This window comes from Ranitomeya variabilis, chromosome 5 (genome assembly GCF_051348905.1).
Source record: "Ranitomeya variabilis isolate aRanVar5 chromosome 5, aRanVar5.hap1, whole genome shotgun sequence".
Taxonomy (NCBI): domain Eukaryota; kingdom Metazoa; phylum Chordata; class Amphibia; order Anura; family Dendrobatidae; genus Ranitomeya; species Ranitomeya variabilis.
In genome coordinates this window covers 597,261,882-597,281,133 of record NC_135236.1, presented here as the reverse complement: position 1 = coordinate 597,281,133, position 19,252 = coordinate 597,261,882, and the positions used below count along the sequence as shown (strand labels likewise).

Genomic DNA, 19,252 nt, shown 5'->3' with positions numbered 1-19,252 from the left:
AGCAAACTGTGAAGATTTCAGCAGTCCAAGGGTCTATATATAGATATCCCATAATACATGCCCACTGTAGTCCCATTGGCGGTGTCTGCTTATCTAGATTTTGTTTCTGTTAAATTTCTCACCATGCGTACAAAAAATGCAAACGCATGCAAAACACATGGAAAAGCTTGAAAACGCAGCGTATTTTAAATGCATGCGTTAACGTATGCGTCTAAAAAAAACGTTGCGTTTGTACGTGTTTCAAAGCAGTTTTTCCTTCACTTGCGGTTGTGGTTTAAATGCTGCGGATTCTAATGCAAATGTGAAACTAGCCTAACCCTACCTTCTGGCCAGAATTTATAAGGAAGCTCCACTTTCTGGCATGGAGCAGGAATTGACATGTACACTGTGTTACCTGGCATGGAGACCTTGCTTCTTGCCTCCAGGCATGACATCACCCCTTAGAGGGAGGCAATGTCATCGTTGCAACCGGACTTTGGGGTGCCACATATTTACATCATTTACATATACACATTTTTTATATCCACGGTGCTTGTCAACCAGTGCTACTGACCGCTTTATTTATGGGTTAATTGTCACTACTCTGCCCTCATCCTTACTCTCTGCCCATTTTTATATGTATTTTAAATGAGTGTGCATTTTTCAAATCAAATCTTTTGTGTTTTTAAGATTATGTAGCATTGACTCAGTGATCTCTTTGTATGCTAAGGATATAGAGTTTCTACCAGATATACGCATTGGGCTTAAAGGTGCATATTTATGCACATATCAGTAACATGATTATTTGGAGATTTTTCTTGCTATATATACAGTAGTATGTAAGGATGAACAGTGGCATGAAAAACAGAGCGTATCAAGACACAGAAAACAATTTTATCTATACAGTTGGGAAAAGAAGTACTTGATAGGTGTAAGTATTTGATACACTGTTAATTTTGTAAGTTTTCCCACCTACAAACAATGGAAAGGTCTGTAATTTTTATCATAGATACACTTCAACTGTGAGAGACAGAAGCTAAAAATAATAACCAGAAGAACGCATTGTGTGATTTTAAATCATTAGTTGCATTTTATTGCATTGAAATAAGTATTTGATCATCTACCAACCAGCAAGAATTCTGGCTCTCACAGACCTGCTAGTTTTTCTTCAAGAAGCCCTCCTGCTCTGCACACATTACCTGTATTAATTGCATCTGTTTGAACTTGTTACCTGTTTAACAGACACCTGTCCACACAATCAATTAATCACACTCCAACCTCTCCACCATGGCCAAGACCAAAGAGCTGTCTAAGAATACCAGGAACAAAATTGAAGTCCTGCACAAGGCTGGGATGGGGTACAGGACAATAGGCAAGCAGTTTAGTGAGAAGCCAACAACTGTTGGCACAATTATTTGAAAATGGAAGAAACCCAAAATGACTGTCAATCTTCCTCGGTCTGGGACTCCATGCGGAATCTTGCCTTGTGGGGTGAGGATGATTCTGAGAAAGGTCAGGAATCCGCCCAGAACTACACAGGAAGACATAGTCAATGACCTGAAGAGATCTGTGACCACAGTCTCCAGCAATACCGTTAGTAACACACCACGCCATTATGGATTAAAATTCTGCAGTGCACGCAAGGTCCCCGTGCTCACACCAGCACATGTCCATGTTTGAAGTTTGCCAGTGACCATCTGGAAGATCCAGATGAGGAATTGGAAAAGGTCATGAGGTCAGATGAGACCAAAATAAAACTTTTTCATATCAACTCCACTCGCCGTGTTTGGAGGAAGAAGAAGGATGAGTACAGCCCCAAGAACACTGCCCTAACTGTGCAGCATGGTGGGGGAAACATCATACCTTGAGGATGCTTTCTGCAAAGATGACAAGACAACTGCCCAGTTTTGAAAAGAGGATGGATGAGGTCATGTATTGCGAGATTTTGGCCAACAACCTCCTTCCCTCAGTAAGAGCACTGAAGATGGGTCATGTCTGGGTCTTCCAGCATGACGATGACCCAAAACACACAACCAGGGCAACTAAGGAGTGGCTCCATAAGAAGCAGTTCAAGGTCCTGCAATGGCCTAGCCAGTCTCCAGACCTGAACCCAGCAGAATATTTTTGGAGGGAACGGAAACTCAATGTTGCCCAGCGACAGTCCCGAAATCTGAAACCTCTGGAGAAGATTTGTATGGAGGAGTGGGCCAAAATCTCTGCTGCAGTTTGTGAACACTTGGTCAAGAACTACAGGTAACATCTGACCTCTGTAATTGCAAACAAAGTTTTCTGTACCAAATATTAAGTTCTGTTTTTCTATTGTATCAAATACCTATTTCAGGCAATAAAATGCAAATTAATTATGTTAAAAATCATTCAATCATATGAAAAAAATTACAAACCTCTCCATTCTTTGTAGGTGGAAAAACTTGCAAAATCTGCAGTATATCAAATACTTAATTTCCTCACTGTAGGAGTGCTTGGTGATGAAAACATTTAAAGGGAACCTGTCACCAGGATTGTGCACAGTAACCTACAGACAGTGTCAGGTCGGCGCCGTTATACTGATTAAAATGACACCTTGGTTGATGAAATCCATCTTGTGGTTGTTGTTTAATCTTTATTTTCAGTTTTGAGTTAATGATATGCCCGTGCTCCAGGGCGGTCTGTGGGGGGTCTTCATATGGTGCTCCGATTAGGTATTCACCAGTATGGCTTCTGACAGGTCACTGATTCCTCAGTGACCTGACCCCTAGTTTACATAATGAATATTATATATAGCTTGGAGAAAAAAAAAACGTCCTCTAGGATGGTGCCGCCACCTATCGTCGATCGCCTGTACCGGTGGTGCCATCTTTGATGCGGAAATTTATTTTTTTCTCAACCAAGATGGCACCGACAGTGCCTGCGCAGTAGCAGCTATCAGATCACAGATAGCTGCTACTTTGCAGGCGTGTCTAGTGCCATTTTCAAATAGATTTTTTTTAATGAATAGAAGGATAAGATCAAACAAAATAATTATATGCACAATAGATATGCGATCAGGCTGTAGAGCATGTGTCGCCTACGGTACCTGCCCTCAGAAGGGCTTTTTTTTCCCAAACTATATATAATATTCATTATGTAAACTAGTGGGCAGGTGACTGAGGGATTAGTGACCTGTCAGAAGCCATACTGGTGAATACCTAATCGGAGCACCACATGAAGACCCCCCCACAGGCCGCCCCGGAGCACGGGCATATCATTAACTGAAAGCTGAAAATAAAGATTAAAAAACAACCACAACCTGGATTTCATCATCCAAGATATCATCAGTATAACGGCGCCAACCTGACGCTGTCTGTTGGTTACTGTGCACAATCCTGCTGACAGGTTCCCTTTTACACTGCTTTACCTTCTTCTGCCTGTACCAAGAGTAAGACATGTCAGGATGACTATATAATTCTACTATTTAAAATTAGCATTTTATGGGGCCATCTAAAGAGCTGGAGAGTAAAGTATTCAATCTGTGCCCACTGTATAGAGCAGTGTGAGATTTCGGCAGGAGTGGAGACTAGTTGTCAAGCACATGGAAGTATGAAAATCAATGTCAGAAAGGCTATAGAATACTTCTGGAAAACTTGTAGTCAAGTAAGTGCAAAGGTAAACTACTAGAAATGAGGCGCTTGCATCACCGTCCTTCTGTACAGTTTTCACTGCTGACGTTGTGCATGGTGCTGCCAGTCTATATTAACATTGCACAGTGGAATCGCTTTTGATAGTAGTAATATTCCAGGCAGGTTTTCTCGAGTAAAATTTGATATCTCATACAGTGCAATATTGTGTTATCCTGAACAAGCATGCATAGTGTCTAAACCTATAGGAAAACTGCTGAACAACTAGGTGTGAATGGTGCTGTCCTGTACTGATAGGAATGAACATAGATTTCTTAGAAATTTATATTTTATTTATTTTTTGAATTCTTGTAATCTGATTTTAGTACCATATGTCAATGTGAAGGATTATCATAATGCATTTAGTCCAAAAGTTTCAACTAAGAAATCATGTCCTCTTTCAGGCAATCAGTTCACAAAATACGGATGTCGAAGGAAATCAGACCATAAAATGGTGCACAAGAAGTTATGTGAATCTATTCCAAAGCTGAAACCCATTCGCAGAGCATGTAATCTTCAGGAGTGTTCACAGCCCATGTAAGTTCTTATCTGAAGTGTCACTTTTCTAGAATTCACTTAATATTCCTCTCTACAGTATTTTTCATATTTTCAGCGATTTATTGAAGGGGTTGTCCAGGTTTAAAGAGAATCTGTCACCAGGGTTTTGCTACCTCATTTGAGATCAGTAGAATGCAGAAGCAGAGACCCTAATTTCAGCAATGTATCACTTACTGGTCTGCTTGCTGTCATTCTAATATAATTTCTGTTTTATCTGCTGCAGATCTAGCAGTTTTGTGAATGCTGAGCACTGTATAACCCCGCCCACACCACTGATTGACAGCTTTCTGCTCATGCACAATGTACACAGTAAGCTGCCAATTAATGGTGGGGGTAGGGTTGTTCAGAGCTTAGGACTACCTGGCAGTAAGTTTACTAGTCCTCTAATGATAATCTCCTGCTGATAAAACAGTGATTTTATCAAAGAAGCCCAGTAAATCACACATCCATGGAATCAGGGTCTTTGCCACTACTTTATGTTGCTTTCAAATTAGGCGGAAAAAAGTTAACGTTTAATTGGCTATAGGACTACACTATCTGCTGTAGCTGCAATTGTTTGCTCCCTCTCTGCTGCAGCTGCAGTTGTTTGCTACATCTCTGCTGTAGCTGCAGATGTTTGCTCCCTCTCTGCTGCAGTTGTTTGCTCCCTCTCTGCTGCAGTAGTTTGATCCCTCTCTGCTACAGCTGCAGTTGTTAGCTCCCTCTCTGCTGCAGCAGCAATTGTTTGCTCCCTCTCTACTACAGCTGCAATTGTTTGCTCCCTCTCTGCTGCAGTTGTTTGCTCCCTTTGTGTTATAGCTGCAGTCGTTGGCTCCCGCTATGCTGCAGCTGTTTGCGCTCTCTATGCAGCTGCAGTTGTTTGCTCCCTCTCTGCTGCAGTTGTTTGCTCCCTCTCTGCTGTAGCTGCAGTTATTTGCTCCCTCTCTGCTGCAGTTGTTTGCTCCCTCTCTGCTGCAGTTGTTTGCTCCCTCTCTGCTGTAGCTGCAGTTATTTGCTCCCTCTCTGCTGCAGTTGTTTGCTCCCTCTCTGCTGTCGCTGCAGTTATTTGCTCCCTCTATGCTGCAGTTGTTTGCTCCCTCTCTGCTGTAGCTGCAGTTATTTGCTCCCTCTGCTGCAGTTGTTTGCTCCCTCTCTGCTGCAGTTGTTTGCTCCCTCTCTGCTGCAGTTGTTTGCTCCCTCTCTGCTGCAGTTGTTTGCTCCCTCTCTGCTGTAGCTGCAGTTATTTGCTCCCTCTCTGCTGCAGTTGTTTGCTCCCTCTCTGCTGTCGCTGCAGTTATTTGCTCCCTCTCTGCTGCAGTTGTTTGCTCCCTCTCTGCTGTAGCTGCAGTTATTTGCTCCCTCTCTGCTGCAGCTGCAGTCTTTGTTGACAGGATATAGCGGTGACACCATAACAATAGCACACGTGACTGTTTCAGTCAGTCACTGAGGTCGAGAGCCCTACTGATGTAGACAACACTAGCCACTGAAGTCATTCATTGAAATCACTGCTGCAGCCTGTCATCAAAGGCTGCACTGGTAGACAGACGGGGTGGAGAGGGTGAGTATTGGAATGTTATTTTCTTTTTTATCAGTCCTAAGTCCAATGGAAAGTTAAACCCAGTCATTCATGCAGCTGCAGATGTTTGCTCCCTTTGTGCTATATAGCTGCAGTTGTTTGCTCCCTCTCTGCTGCAGTTGTTTGCTCCCTCTCTGCAGTTGTTTGCTCCCTCTCTGCTGTAGCTGCAGTTATTTGCTCCCTCTCTGCTGCAGCTGCAGTCTTTGTTGACAGGATATAGCGGTGACACCATAACAATAGCACACATGACTGTTTCAGTCAGTCACTGAGGTCGAGAGCCCTACTGATGTAGACAACACTAGCCACTGAAGTCATTCATTGAAATCACTGCTGCAGCCTGTCATCAAAGGCTGCACTGGTAGACAGACGGGGTGGAGAGGGTGAGTATTGGAATGTTATTTTCTTTTTTATCAGTCCTAAGTCCAATGGAAAGTTAAACCCAGTCATTCATGCAGCTGCAGATGTTTGCTCCCTTTTGTGCTATATAGCTGCAGTTGTTTGCTCCCTCTCTGCTGCATCTAAGTCCAATGAAAAGTTAAACCCAAGGATTCTTGATCACTAGTGTATGAGCTTCCTGCACCTTAATAATATGTCATCAGCAAATAACCTATTGTTTAACCAGGGTTTTTATGATAATTTCATTTTTTAAAAATAAATGTAACAATATTTTTTTTCTTTAATTTTCTAAATTCATATCTACATAGTTAAAAAAACCAACCAAACATATCTTGCAATTTTCACACTGGCCTCTATGCCAGTTCAGTACCTCTAGTTTTATTTGAGCCAAACACATAGGCTTACTGAGAAGTATTTTCTAAGCATGGTTTGATCTGAGCAAAGGTCATTATGCAGCGAGGGGTAGAAGAGGGGGTACACTGTGACCATCACCCCTTTCTCCTCCAACAGAGAACTTTTATATCTGCAGCAGGATATTGCACAGTTCTGCTTTCTCCCTCTGCTCTGCTACCTGTAATAAGTATCAGTATATGTCAGGTAATGCCAAGAGGGCACTCTGCCTGTACAGTGTGTGCATGTGTACGTACGTGTGTGTGTGTGCGTGTGCATGCTTACGCTTACGTGTGTGTGTGTATGCATTTGTGTATGTATTATACATATATATTGTTATTTTTTTCAGGTAAACAGTGCATGAATTTGTGTAGTATGTAAGTTTGTGCGTGAGCATAGTACTGTATATGTGTGTGAGTAAATATGTTTCTGCGTGTGGCATTTACGCTATACAGTTAGGTCCATATATATTTGGACAGAGACAACATTTTTCTAATTTTAGTTTTAGACATTACCACAATGAATTTTAAACAAAACAATTCAGATGCAGTTGAAGATCAGGAGGTTTAGGTGTTTCAGCTCCTTAATATGTGCCACCCTGTTTTTAAAGGGGCCAAAAGTAATTGGACAATTGACTCCAATGCTATTTCATGTACAGGTGTGGGCAATCCCTTCGTTATGTCATTCTCAATTAAGCAGATAAAAGGCCTGGAGTTGATTTGAGGTGTGGTGCTTGCATTTGGAAGGTTTTGCTGTGAAGCAAACATGCGGTCAAAGGAGCTCTCCATGCAGGTGAAACAAGCCATCCTTAAGCTGCGAAAACAGAAAAAACCCATCTGAAAAATTGCTACAATATTAGGAGTGTCAAAATCTACAGTTTGGTACATCCTGAGAAAGAAAGAAAAAGCACTGGTGAACTCAACAATAGGGTTGAGCGAAACGGATCGGACAAATTCAAAAATCACCCGACCCGATCCTAGTGTGGGATCGGCCATGAGGTCAGCGATCTGCGCGCCAAAGTCGCGTTTCATATGACGCTTTCAGCGCCATTTTTCAGCCAATGAAGGAGGACGCAGAGTGTGGGCAGCGTGATGCCATAGGTCTCGGTCCCCACCATCTTAGACAAGGGCATGACATTGATTGGCTTGCCTTCTGCGGTGTCACAGGGGGTATAAAGGGGCGTGCACGCCGACCGCCATTTTACTTCTGCCGATCTTAGCATAGGGAGAGGTTGCTGCAGCTTCATCAGAAGAAAGGATATAGTTAGGGAGGGAAGATTAACCCCCAAACTGCTTGTGCTGTAGCGATTTCCACTGTCCAACACCACCTTTTTTTTTGCAGGGACAGTGGAGGCTATATTTTTGTGCATCAGCTCTGTAGCTTATTAGGCTGCCTTATAAGGCTCCCTGATAGCTGCATTGCTGTTTGCACCGCTGCTGTGCAAACCAACTGCATTTTTAAAAGCAAAAATCATGTTGCTCCTTTCTGCACAGTTATCTTGTTTATTTGTCCACACTTTTGTGTGCAGCAGTCCTTTTTATTGCTGCCATACTTGTCCTGAGATCATTGTAGGGAGATTAAAATTGTACTACAGTCCTTGTATTTTTTCATATATCTTCCAGCCACTTTCTGCCACATACATTGTGTTGTGTTATACACTGGGCCTGAGTTTTGGTTCAGTCTCCAAAAAAAAAGTGAGATCCAAATTCTCACAAAGTGGATATACTTCAGTCCTGTTAGTTTGTCGTATATCAGCCAGCCACTTTCTGCCACTTACATTGTGTTGTTTTATGCACAGGGCCTGAGTTTTGGTTCAGTCTTCCAAAAAAAAGGGATATTTAAATTCTCAACAAGTTTATATACATCTTCTACCTTGTTTTACAGTACCATATAACGGTTGTTATTTTGGTTAGATTTACCAAAAAATGAGGAAGTCTGGTGGAAGAGCCCGTGGGCGGTGGTTGCCAGCTGGTACTGATGGTGGTGGTGCATCTGGTGGGAGTGGCAAAAGCACAATAGCACCTAAGGCTGGAGATGTTGAGCCATCGTCATCGTCTGGCTACACAAGGCCTCGAAGGCTCCCTTATCTGGGAGTAGGAAATCAGCTTTTAAAGCCGGAGGAGCAGGAAAACGTTTTGGCTTTCCTTGCTGACTCAGCCTCTAGCTCTTTTGCCTCCTCTTCAGAAAGTTCCAAATATAAAAGCAGCGAGTCGTCAGTGGATGCTCCCGGTCAGGAACAAGACGTTTCCTTGTGTCCTTCACCCGAACCAAAAGTGAAAAATGCGTCAGGCGACACTACAGGTTACTCCATGGAGCTCTTTACACATACCGTGCCTGGGTTAGAAATGGAAATTGATAACTGCCCATAACAAGATGAATCGGACATGGAGTGCACTGATGCACAGCCACAGCTAGATTATTATGCTGTTCCATTGACTCAGATCACTACATTGCCCTCGCTGTGTACTGAGCCAGAATCTGACCCTGATGAGACTATGGTGCCCCATCCCGAACGCTATAGCACCTAACTCGGTGACACAGAGGAAGATGCACATGACATTGAAGAGGAGGTGATAGATGACCCAGTTGTTGACCCAGATTGGCAGCCATTGGGGGAAGAGGGTGCCGCTGCCAGTAGCTCAGAAGTGGAGGAGGATGATCCACAGCAGCCATCTACATCGCAACAGCTGTCATCTGGCAGGCCCATATCAGGCCAAAAACGTGTGTCAAAAACAAAAACAGTTTTATGACAGCATGGCCCTCTGGTGAAAGTAGCACAGCGTGCAATGCCTGAAAAGGTATTCGATAGTAGGAAGAGTGTAGTGTGGCAATTTTTTAACCAAGATCCGAATGATCAGTCAAAAGTTATCTGTAAGAAATGCTCAAAGACCTTTAGCAGAGGGAAGAATCTTCAAAATTTAAATACAACGTGCATGCTTAGACATTTAACCAGCATGCACTTGCAAGCCTGGACTAGCTACCAAACGTCACGTACCATTGGTGCACCTGCTCAGAATGAAGGTAGTCAGCAACGCTACATTGCTTCCCTCGCTGTAAGCCCACCGGTTAGGACTCCACCAGCAGCAAATGTGGAGGTATCGTCGCAAGGCCAAAGCAGTCAGGGAATCACAAGGTTATTGGTAGGAAACACTGTATGTAGGCCAACATCAAGAATACCATCACCAACTCTCTCTCAAACCACCATGTCCACCACCAACACCGCTAGTTCCACCATATGCAGCTCTCCAGTCCAGCTCACCCTACAAGAGACTCTCATTAGGAAAAGAAAGTACTCATCCTCTCATCCACGTACACAGGGTTTGAACGCCCACATTGCTATACTAATCTCGTTAGAGATGATGCCCTACCGGTTGGTTGAAAGCGAAGCTTTCAAAGACCTGATGGCCTACGCAGTACCACGCTATGACCTACCCAGTCGGCACTTCTTTGCAAGAAAAGCCATCCCAGCCCTGCACCAGCATGTCAAAGACTGCATTGTCCATGCACTGAGGCAATCAGTCAGTGGAAAGGTGCACCTCACAACAGATGCATGGACCAGTAGGCATGGCCAGGGACGTTGCGTGTCATCACGGCGCACTGGGGTAATGTGGTGGATGCAGGGTCCACAGGGGACAGCCATAGTGGGACAGTTCTGCCTAGCCTACGGTCTAGGATACAGTTGGCTGTAGGCATTCGCCACCCCTCCTCCTCCAGAAGCGAAAGCTCATCCACACAGCGCAGTCGCACAACCACTCCATCCGCAGCTGCCAGTGTTGCACACGAGTTGTCCCATTGTGGAACAGCTAGTGGTAAGCGTCAGCAGGCTGTGGTACAAATGAAGTGTTTGTGCGACAACAGACACACCGCGGAAGTACTGGCCGAGTACTTGCAGCAAGAAACTCAGTCATGGCTGTGCAGTGCACATCTTGAGGCAGGCAAGGTAGTCAGTGATAACGGAAGGAATTTTATGGCTGCCATAGCCCTTTCAGAACTGAAACACATACCTTGCCTGGCTCACACCTTGAACCTGGTGGTGCAGTGCTTCTTCAAAAATTATCCGGAGTTACCAGTCCTGCTCCTGAAGGTGCGAAGACTTTGCGCGCACATCTGCCGGTCGCCCGTACACTCCAGCCGTATGCTGAAACATCAGCGATCGCTGAATCGTCCCCAGCACTGCCTAATAATCGACGTTGCAACAAGGTGGAACTCCACGCTGCACATGGTTCAGAGGCTGTGCGAACAGAGGCATGCTGTAATTAATTTGTGGGAGGATACACATACACGGGCAGGCACTTGGATGGCAGACATGGAGTTGTCTGGTGTGCAGTGGTCGAAGCTGCAAGACCTCTGTCAAGTCCTTCAGTGTTTTGAGGAATGCACACGGCTGGTAAGTGCAGACGACGCCATCATAAGCATGAGCATCCCACTAATGCATCTGCAGATGCAAAGTTTGACGCACATTAAAGAGCAGGCGTCTGCAGCCGAGGAGGAGGGAAGCCTTGACAGTCAGCCATTGTCTGCTCAGGGAACTCTCCTGGACGAGGTGGCAGACGAAGAGGAGGAGGGATGGGGATGAATATTTATGGGAGGAGGATGCTTCTCAGGGGGCAATAGAAACTGGTGGTGTTGCAAGGTCAGGTACAGGGTTTTTGCGGGACACAAGTGATGTTGATTTGCAAGAAAGTGCTCCTCAACCCAGCACAAGCTGTCATTTGACACCTGGAACATTGGCCCACATGGCTGAGTATGCCTTGCGTATCCTAAAAAGGGACCCCCGCATTATCAAAATGATGACCGATGACGATTACTGGTTGGCCTGCCTCCTGGATCCACGATATAAAGGAAAATTACAAAATATCATGCCACATGAGAACCTTGAGCAAATATTGGCTACCAAACAAGCAACTCTTGTAGACCGTTGGGTTCAGGCATTCCCAGCACACAACGATGGTGATGGTTCTCACGCGATCCGTAGGGGGCAACATGGCAGAGGTGTTAGAGGTGCACAAATCCAAAGTGGCGTTGGACAGAGGGGTTTTATGACCAGGTTGTGGAGTGATTTCGCAATGACCGCTGACACGACAGGTACTTCTGCATCAATTCAAAGTGACAGGAGACAGCATTTGTCCAGTATGGTTACGAACTACTTTTCCTCCCTTATCGATGTTCTCCCTTACAGGTCATTCCCCTTTGATTACTGGGCATCTAAAATAGACACCTGGCCTGAATTGGCAGAATATGCATTACAGGAGCTCGCTTGCCCTGCTGCTAGAGTGCTATCTGAAAGAGTCTTCAATGCTGCTGGTTCAATACTGACCGAAAAAAGGACACGTCTGGCTACCAAAAATGTTGATGATCTAACCTTCATTAAAATGAGCCAATCATGGATTTCAAATTATTTTCCCCCACCTTCCCCTGCTGATACGTAGCTTGCCTGAAAAATGTCTTGCTTTTGGCCTCCTCTTACTGACTTCTCCAATTCCTCCATTTGCAGCTGCTGAATGTCCACCATAGGCCATTTTTATACCTCCCTAAATTGGCTGACCCCCCCGACAGGGCCGTAGTCACCACCTGGCGCAAGCACCCGTGCGAGTGCCGTTTGCCTGGACAGGTGGGTGGGCCCATTCTTGGGCGACGGCACTGGCACAGGGTCCCTCATAGTACAATGAAGTGTCTCTGATGGTGGTGGTGCACAACCAATGTCAGACACACCGTCGTAATATGAGGGGCCCTGTGCCAGTACCGCCGCCCACGAGAGAGTGTTCCCCCCCAGCTCGAACAGTGCTCTACCACTTGCAATACTTACCTCTCTCTGCTCCACCACTGTGTAGTCTGTGCTGTAAAATCCTTCAATGGCACTGCCAATACAAATTTGTTGAAATGATAGATGATAGTTAAAATATACAGGGGCCCTGGCCTCCATTTAGACCAGTTAATACTTTGCGCCTACTACCACTGTCTGCTACTCAGCAGAGGAGCCCACCCCTGTACCTAGCTATGCCACCTGTTTATGAACAATTTTTTGCCAGACAGTTAGCCCACTTTATTATTTGGGCCTACTAACTGTGTCTGCCACTTATTACAGTTTTACTCCACTGAACAAAGCAATGCTGCCTGTTTAGTCCTGTTATCACATTTGAACTGCATTTAGCCCACTTTATTTTTTGGGCCTACTAACTGTGTCTGCCACTCATTACAGTTTTCCTCCACTGAACAAAGCAATGCCACCTGTTTAGTCCTGTTACCACATTTGAACTGCATTTAGCCTACTTTATTATTTGGGCCTGCTAACTGTGTCTGCCACTCATTACAGTTTTCCTCCACTGAACAAAGCAATGCCGCCTGTTTAGTCCTGTTACCACATTTGAACTGCATTTATCCCACTTTATTATTTGGGCCTTTGTGTTTCCTCCTCATCCTGCCCATTGCCCATCCACTGCTAGATGAGTCTGCTGGTACATTGACCCAGACCACTACATTCCCCTTGCACTCTACACAGCCAGAATCTGACCCTGCTGAAAGTCAGGTTCCCCTTCCCGCATACTATACCACCTTACACGGGGACAAAGAGGAAGGTGCAGATGAACGTGCAGGTTCCTTCATCAGGTGGGGGGGTGCATACTCATTGGTGACGTCACTGGCACAGGGCCCCTCATAGTACGCAAAAGTGTCTCTGCCAGTGGGAGGCGCCACCCGCCGTCAAACACACCACCGCAATATGAGGGGCCCTGTGCCAGTGACGTTGCCAATGAGTATGCCCCCCACCTGATGAAGGAACCTGCACCTTCATCTGCACCTTCCTACGAACGAGTGGGCCCCCCCTGCTTGCTCAGGATCACAGCACTTGCCTAGTTGAAATACCTCTCCCTGCTCCACCACCGTGAAGTATTCCGCGTTTCCTGGGCCCACGAAAATCTTGAGCCAGCCATACCCCCCACAACTTTAGCCAAATGACCCCCAGTTTTCAATGCCTAACTATTATTATAAAGTAAATTAAGATTGACAAGCTTAAGTAATAAGAACTGATGTTTTTGGCATTAAAATGGGCACTGTAGGCGTTTTCCTGTCCTCCACTCACTGCCGACATTGATTCCCCATTGACTTGCATTGGGTTTCGTGTTTGTCGGCCCCCGACTTTTCGCAATAATCGGCCGATTTCACCCGACTCGAGTTTTGAAACCCGACTCGATCCGAAAAAAGTAAAAGTCGCTCAACTCTACTCATCAATGCAAAAAGACCTGGGAGCCCACGGAAGACAACAGTGGTGGATGATCGCAGAATAATCTCCATGATGAAGAGAAACCCCTTCACAACAGCCAACCAAGTGAACAACACTCTCCAGGAGGTAGGCGTATCAATATCCAAATCTACCATAAAGAGAAGACTGCATGAAAGTAAATACAGAGGGTTCACTGCACGGTGCAAGCCACTCATAAGCATCAAGAATAAAAAGGCTAGACTGGACTTTGCTAAAAAAAAAAATCTAAAAAAGCCAGCACAGTTCTGGAAGAACATTCTTTGGACAGATGAAGCCAAGATCAACCTCTACAGATTGATGGAAAGAGAAAAGTATGGCAAAGGTGTGGTACAGCTCATGATCCAAAGCATACCATATCATCTGTAAAACACGGTGGAGGCAGTGTGATGGCTTGGGCATGCATAGCTGCCAGTGGCACTGGGTCACTAGTGTTTGTTGATGATGTGACACAGGACAGAAGCAGCCGAATGAATTCTGAGGTATTCTGAGACATACTGTGTGCTCAGATCCAGCCAAATGCACCCAAACAAATTGGTCGTCGTTTCATACTACAGATTGACAATGACCCAAAACATAAAGCCAAAGCAACCCAGGACTTTATTAAAGCAAAGAAGTGGAATATTCTTGAATGGCCAAGTCAGTCACCTGATCTCAACCCAATTGAGCATGCATTTCACTTGTTAAAGACTAAATTTCAAACAGAAAGGCCCACAAACAAACAGCAACTGAAAACCACCACAGTGAAGGCCTGGCAGAGCATCAAAAAGGGGTAAACACAGCGTCTGGTGATGTCCATGAGTTCAAGACTTCAGGCAGTCATTGCAAACAAAAGGGTTTTCAACCAAGTATTAGAGGGTTGATTGTGACTTGTAGGATCGCTACTTCCAACAGGTGACGCTATAGAGTTAAGTCCTCTTTTTCTCAGAAGAGGCAATTTGCATATTTTATTTCCCAGAGGAGCATTGTACGGCAAATAAGCCTCCTTACCTTGACAAGCCAGAGATGGTATGTCACTCTCCATAAGGAGAAACGATACCCCTTAGACCCCAGTCCAGAGCCTCTCACCTAGCCAAATCAGTTCTCATGCTTCGCAATGATGAGGGCCAACAGCCCGAAACACCGTGTCTGTGAATTGAGATACTGATTTGGCTTTTATCCTAAGTCATATTGCACAACTCGTTAGAGGGTTGATTGTGACTTGTAGGATCGCTACTTCCAACAGGTGGCGCTATAGAGTTAAGTCCTCGTTTTCTCAGAAGAGGCAATTTGCACAACCAAGTACTAGAAATGAACATTTTATTTAAAACTATTGAATCTGTCCAATTACTTTTTGGTCCCTTTAAAAAAAGGGTGGCACATGTTAAGGAGCTGAAACTCCTAAACCCTTCATCCAATTTTAATGTGGATACCCTCAAATGAAAGCTGAAAGTCTGAACTTCAACTGCATCTGAATTGTTTTGTTTAAAATTTAATTGTGATAATGTCTATAACCAAAATTAGAAAAATGTTGTCTCTGTCCAAATATATATGGACCTAACTGTATAATGAATGAGTCAAGATGTTTTGAAAAATGTGTTTCCATTTGTGCATTACTTGCATATTTTTAATTTGTCCATCGATCCTGTGATTTTCATAATTGCATGACTTTTCCTGGCATTTTCAATATTGTGTATAAAGGTGGGAATTTTCTTTTTATATAATCTCCACCTCCAGATTACAGATGAGACCAATTTTTATTGTATTTTTTTGAATTGTAGATAAAATAATTTGCGGTATTTTAGTAGCTAATATTTTAATTCAATAGATTGCAGTCCTGTACTCTTATACTCTCCTAATCTGTGACTCATATTCAACTACGTGTATTTGCAATGGGACCGGAACACCATCAATATGTAGTGCAGTGACACACATAGCTGAATAAGAGCCAGGAACAAGAAAGGCAAGTCATTTTATAGTAATAACAGCGGCATGTAAAAGTTTGGACACCCCAGTAAAAATTGCTGTTATTGTGAACAGATTAGCAAGTTGTAGATGAATGCTCTTTAAAGGGCCTAAAGTTCAAGATGACACATTTCCTTTGTATTTTAAGCAAAAAAAAATATATTTTTTCATTTTTAAATTATAAAAATTTCAAAAGGGAAAATGGGCCAATACAAAAGTTTGGGCACCCTGCATGGTTAGCACCTAGTAGCACCCTTTTTTACCCCTTTTCTGACATCGGGCGTAATTGTACGCCCACGTCGGACTCCCCCTGTTTGGTGCAGGCTCCAGTGCTGAGCCTGCACCTTTCCAGGCAGATGTCAGCTGAAATATACACCTGACATGTGCCCGCAACAGCTGCGGGTAGAATCGTGATCCACCTGCGTCTGTTAACCCATTAAATGCCGCTGTCAATCTCTGACAGCGGCATTTAACTCACGCTTGGAGCTGGGAAATTTGCATCACCTGGTCTTTCCTAACACTGATAGTGAACAAGGTGTAACCATAACAGAGCTAATTAAGGTCTGAAACCTTGGCGAAAGTTAACTGAGCACAAAAATCTCCAAGGGTGCCCAAACTTTTGAAATTTTTTTTTGAATTTTTGAAATGTAAAAAAATGACTATATATATACAGTACAGACCAAAAGTTTGGACACACCTTCTCATTTAAAGATTTTTCTGCATTTTCATGACTGTGAAAATTGTACATTCGCACTGAAGGCATCAAAACTATGAATTAACACATGTGGAATTATATACTTAACAAAAAAGTGTGAAACAAGTGAAAATATGTCATAAAATATGTTATATTCTAGGTTCTTCAAAGTCGCCACCTTTTGCTTTGATGACTGCTTTGCACACTCTTGGCATTCTCTTGATGAGCTTCAAGACGTAGTCACCGGGAATGGTCTTCCAACAGTCTTGAAGGAGTTCCCAGAGATGCTTAGCACTTGTTGGCCCTTTTGCCTTCACTCCACGGTCCAGCTCACCCCAAACCATCTTGATTGGGTTCAGGTCTGGTGACTGTGGAGGCCAGGTCATCTGGCGTAGCACCCCATCACTCTCCTTCTTGCTCAAATAGCCTTTACACAGCCTGGAGGTGTGATTGGGGTCATTGTCCTGTTGAAAAATAAATGATGGTCCAACTAAACGCAAACCGGATGGAATAGCATGCCGCTGCAAGATGCTGTGGTAGCCATGCTGGTTCAGTATGCCTTCAATTTTTAATAAACACCTCCTCCTCCTCCATGCTTCACGGTGGAAACCAGGCATGTAGAGTCCATCCGTTCACCTTTTCTGCATCATACAAAGACATGGTGGTTGGAACCAAATTTGAACTCATCAGACCAATGCACAGATTTCCACTGGTCTAATGTCCATTCCTTCTGTAATTTAGCCCAAACAAGTATCTTCTGCTTGTTGCCTGTCCTTAGCAGTGGTTTCCTAGCAGCTATTTTACCATGAAGGTCTGCTGCACAAAGTCTCCTCTTAACAGTTGTTTGTAATAATTATAGGGGATAACTCAGGAGACTCTTTGCATGGAACAAGACAACTACAGGACACAGTTTTATAAGTGGTAAAGTCTATATTATCACAAGGTGATTCAAACAGGCGCAGAGAGAAACTCAAGACCACAACACTTGGTGTAAATATTAAACGCAGCTTAGTACAGTCTATAGGGAACTTCAGAGGAAAATGCAATCACACAGAAAGTCTATGAAGCACAGTTATTCTTGAGGATACTTGACACGAATAAGTCCTTCTTTTAGTCCAAACACAGATAGATATGCTTATAAGGCAGTTCAAGCAATGTCTTATCTCAACCAGGAAGGCCTGGGTGATAATCTCAGGTTTAAGCAGAGCAGCAACAGCTTACATATCCAGCAAATGCAGATGGAAGTAAACACGAGCAGCAGATGAAAGAGGATTACTGGAAACTGGTGTATGCAGCAGGAACTCAGAGCAGAGTAGCAGGATAACCACACAGGTTCACAGGAGCAGGTATATAGCCAGGGTATCAACAGAGTCAGGAGCTGGATGCAAGGCAGAATACTCTAGCACAGACTGAAGGTTGGGGTGGAGTTTTATAGCAGGAAGACACAGTGCACATGAGACCAAAGACGCCATCTTGGAAAAGGGCAGTAATGCACAAAAGGTAATAAAAATGTTCAGAGTCCTGACATTGTTGTAGATATGTGTCGCTGCTTGAACTCTGCATGGCATTGACCTGGTCTCTAATCAGAGCTGCTTTTAACCTGCGATTTCTGAGGCTGGTGACTCGGATAAACTTATCCTCAGAAGCAGAGGTGACTCTTGGTCTTCCTTTCCTGGGGCGGTCCTCATGTGAGACAGTTTCTTTGTAGAGCTTGATGGTTTTTGCCACTGCACTTGGGTACACTTTCAAAGTTTTCCCAATTTTTCGGACTGACTGACTTTAATTTCTTAAAGTAATGATGGTCACTCATTTTTCTTTACTTAGCTGCTTTTTTCTTGCCATAATACATATTCTAACAGTCTATTCAGTAGGACTATCAGCTGTGTATCCACCAGACTTCTGCACAACACAACTGATGGTCCCAACCTCATATAGAAGGCAAGAAATCCCACTTATTAAACCTGACAGGGCACACCTGTGAAGTGAAAACCATTCCCGGTGACTACCTCTTGAAGCTCATCAAGAGAATGCCAAGAACCCAGAATATAAGACATAATTTCAGTTGTTTCACACTTTGTTGTTAAGTATATAATTCCACATGTGTTAATTCATAGTTTTGATGCCTTCAGTGTGAATGTACAATTTTCATAGTCATGAAAATACAGAAAAATCTTTAAATGAGGTGTGTCCAAGCTTTTGGTCCGTACTGTAAATATATATATATATATATATATATATATATATATATATATATATAATTTTATTTTTTATTTATTTTTTTTGCCTAAAATAATAAGGAAAAGTGTCATCTTTAACTGTAGGTCTTTTAGAGATAATTTCATTTTCAAATTGCTTAACTGTTCGAAATAACAGCAATTTTGACCAGGGGTGCGCAACCATTTACATGCCACTGAATATATTATAACTTATCGGGACGATACCTATCTCTTGTAGTTCACCTCCCTATGTGTCAGTAGATGTAAAATAGATAAGGGCAGAGAAGGACTTGGGTCCCAATTGTTCAGCCACATGCTTGTGGAAAAATAGCAAAATAATATACTCAGCCCAAAAAAACAGATCCATGCCCCAGTTTGTACAAAATACAAAAATTATTAAACCAAAACCAAAAACATGTGAGCCAGAGCACATGTTGGTGTTATGCAAGCAGGTGGCACATGTAGTTTTCCGGACCCACAGGGCTGGGCTTATCTAGGAGAAGCATAGCTGAGCGGCTACCTGTGGTGTTCACTGGAGCTCCTGATGGTGGAATCAGGCTTGAGCTGCAGGTACCCGCCAGGTACCACTCCTAGGCAGTCCCCCGATACTGC

The 19,252-nt window shown here is 43.8% G+C and overlaps 1 protein-coding gene across 2 annotated transcripts in view; it reads left to right on the top strand.

Moving 5' to 3' along the window:
* The window catches only part of LOC143776550 (A disintegrin and metalloproteinase with thrombospondin motifs 2-like), a 793,125-nt gene that overhangs the window by 666,117 nt on the left and 107,756 nt on the right, over positions 1-19,252 (top strand). For both annotated transcript variants that reach the window (XM_077266022.1, XM_077266023.1), the window contains exon 18: positions 4,037-4,169. In XM_077266022.1, coding sequence (XP_077122137.1) covers positions 4,037-4,169 — 133 coding nt within the window. The remainder of the gene's footprint in view (positions 1-4,036; positions 4,170-19,252) is intronic.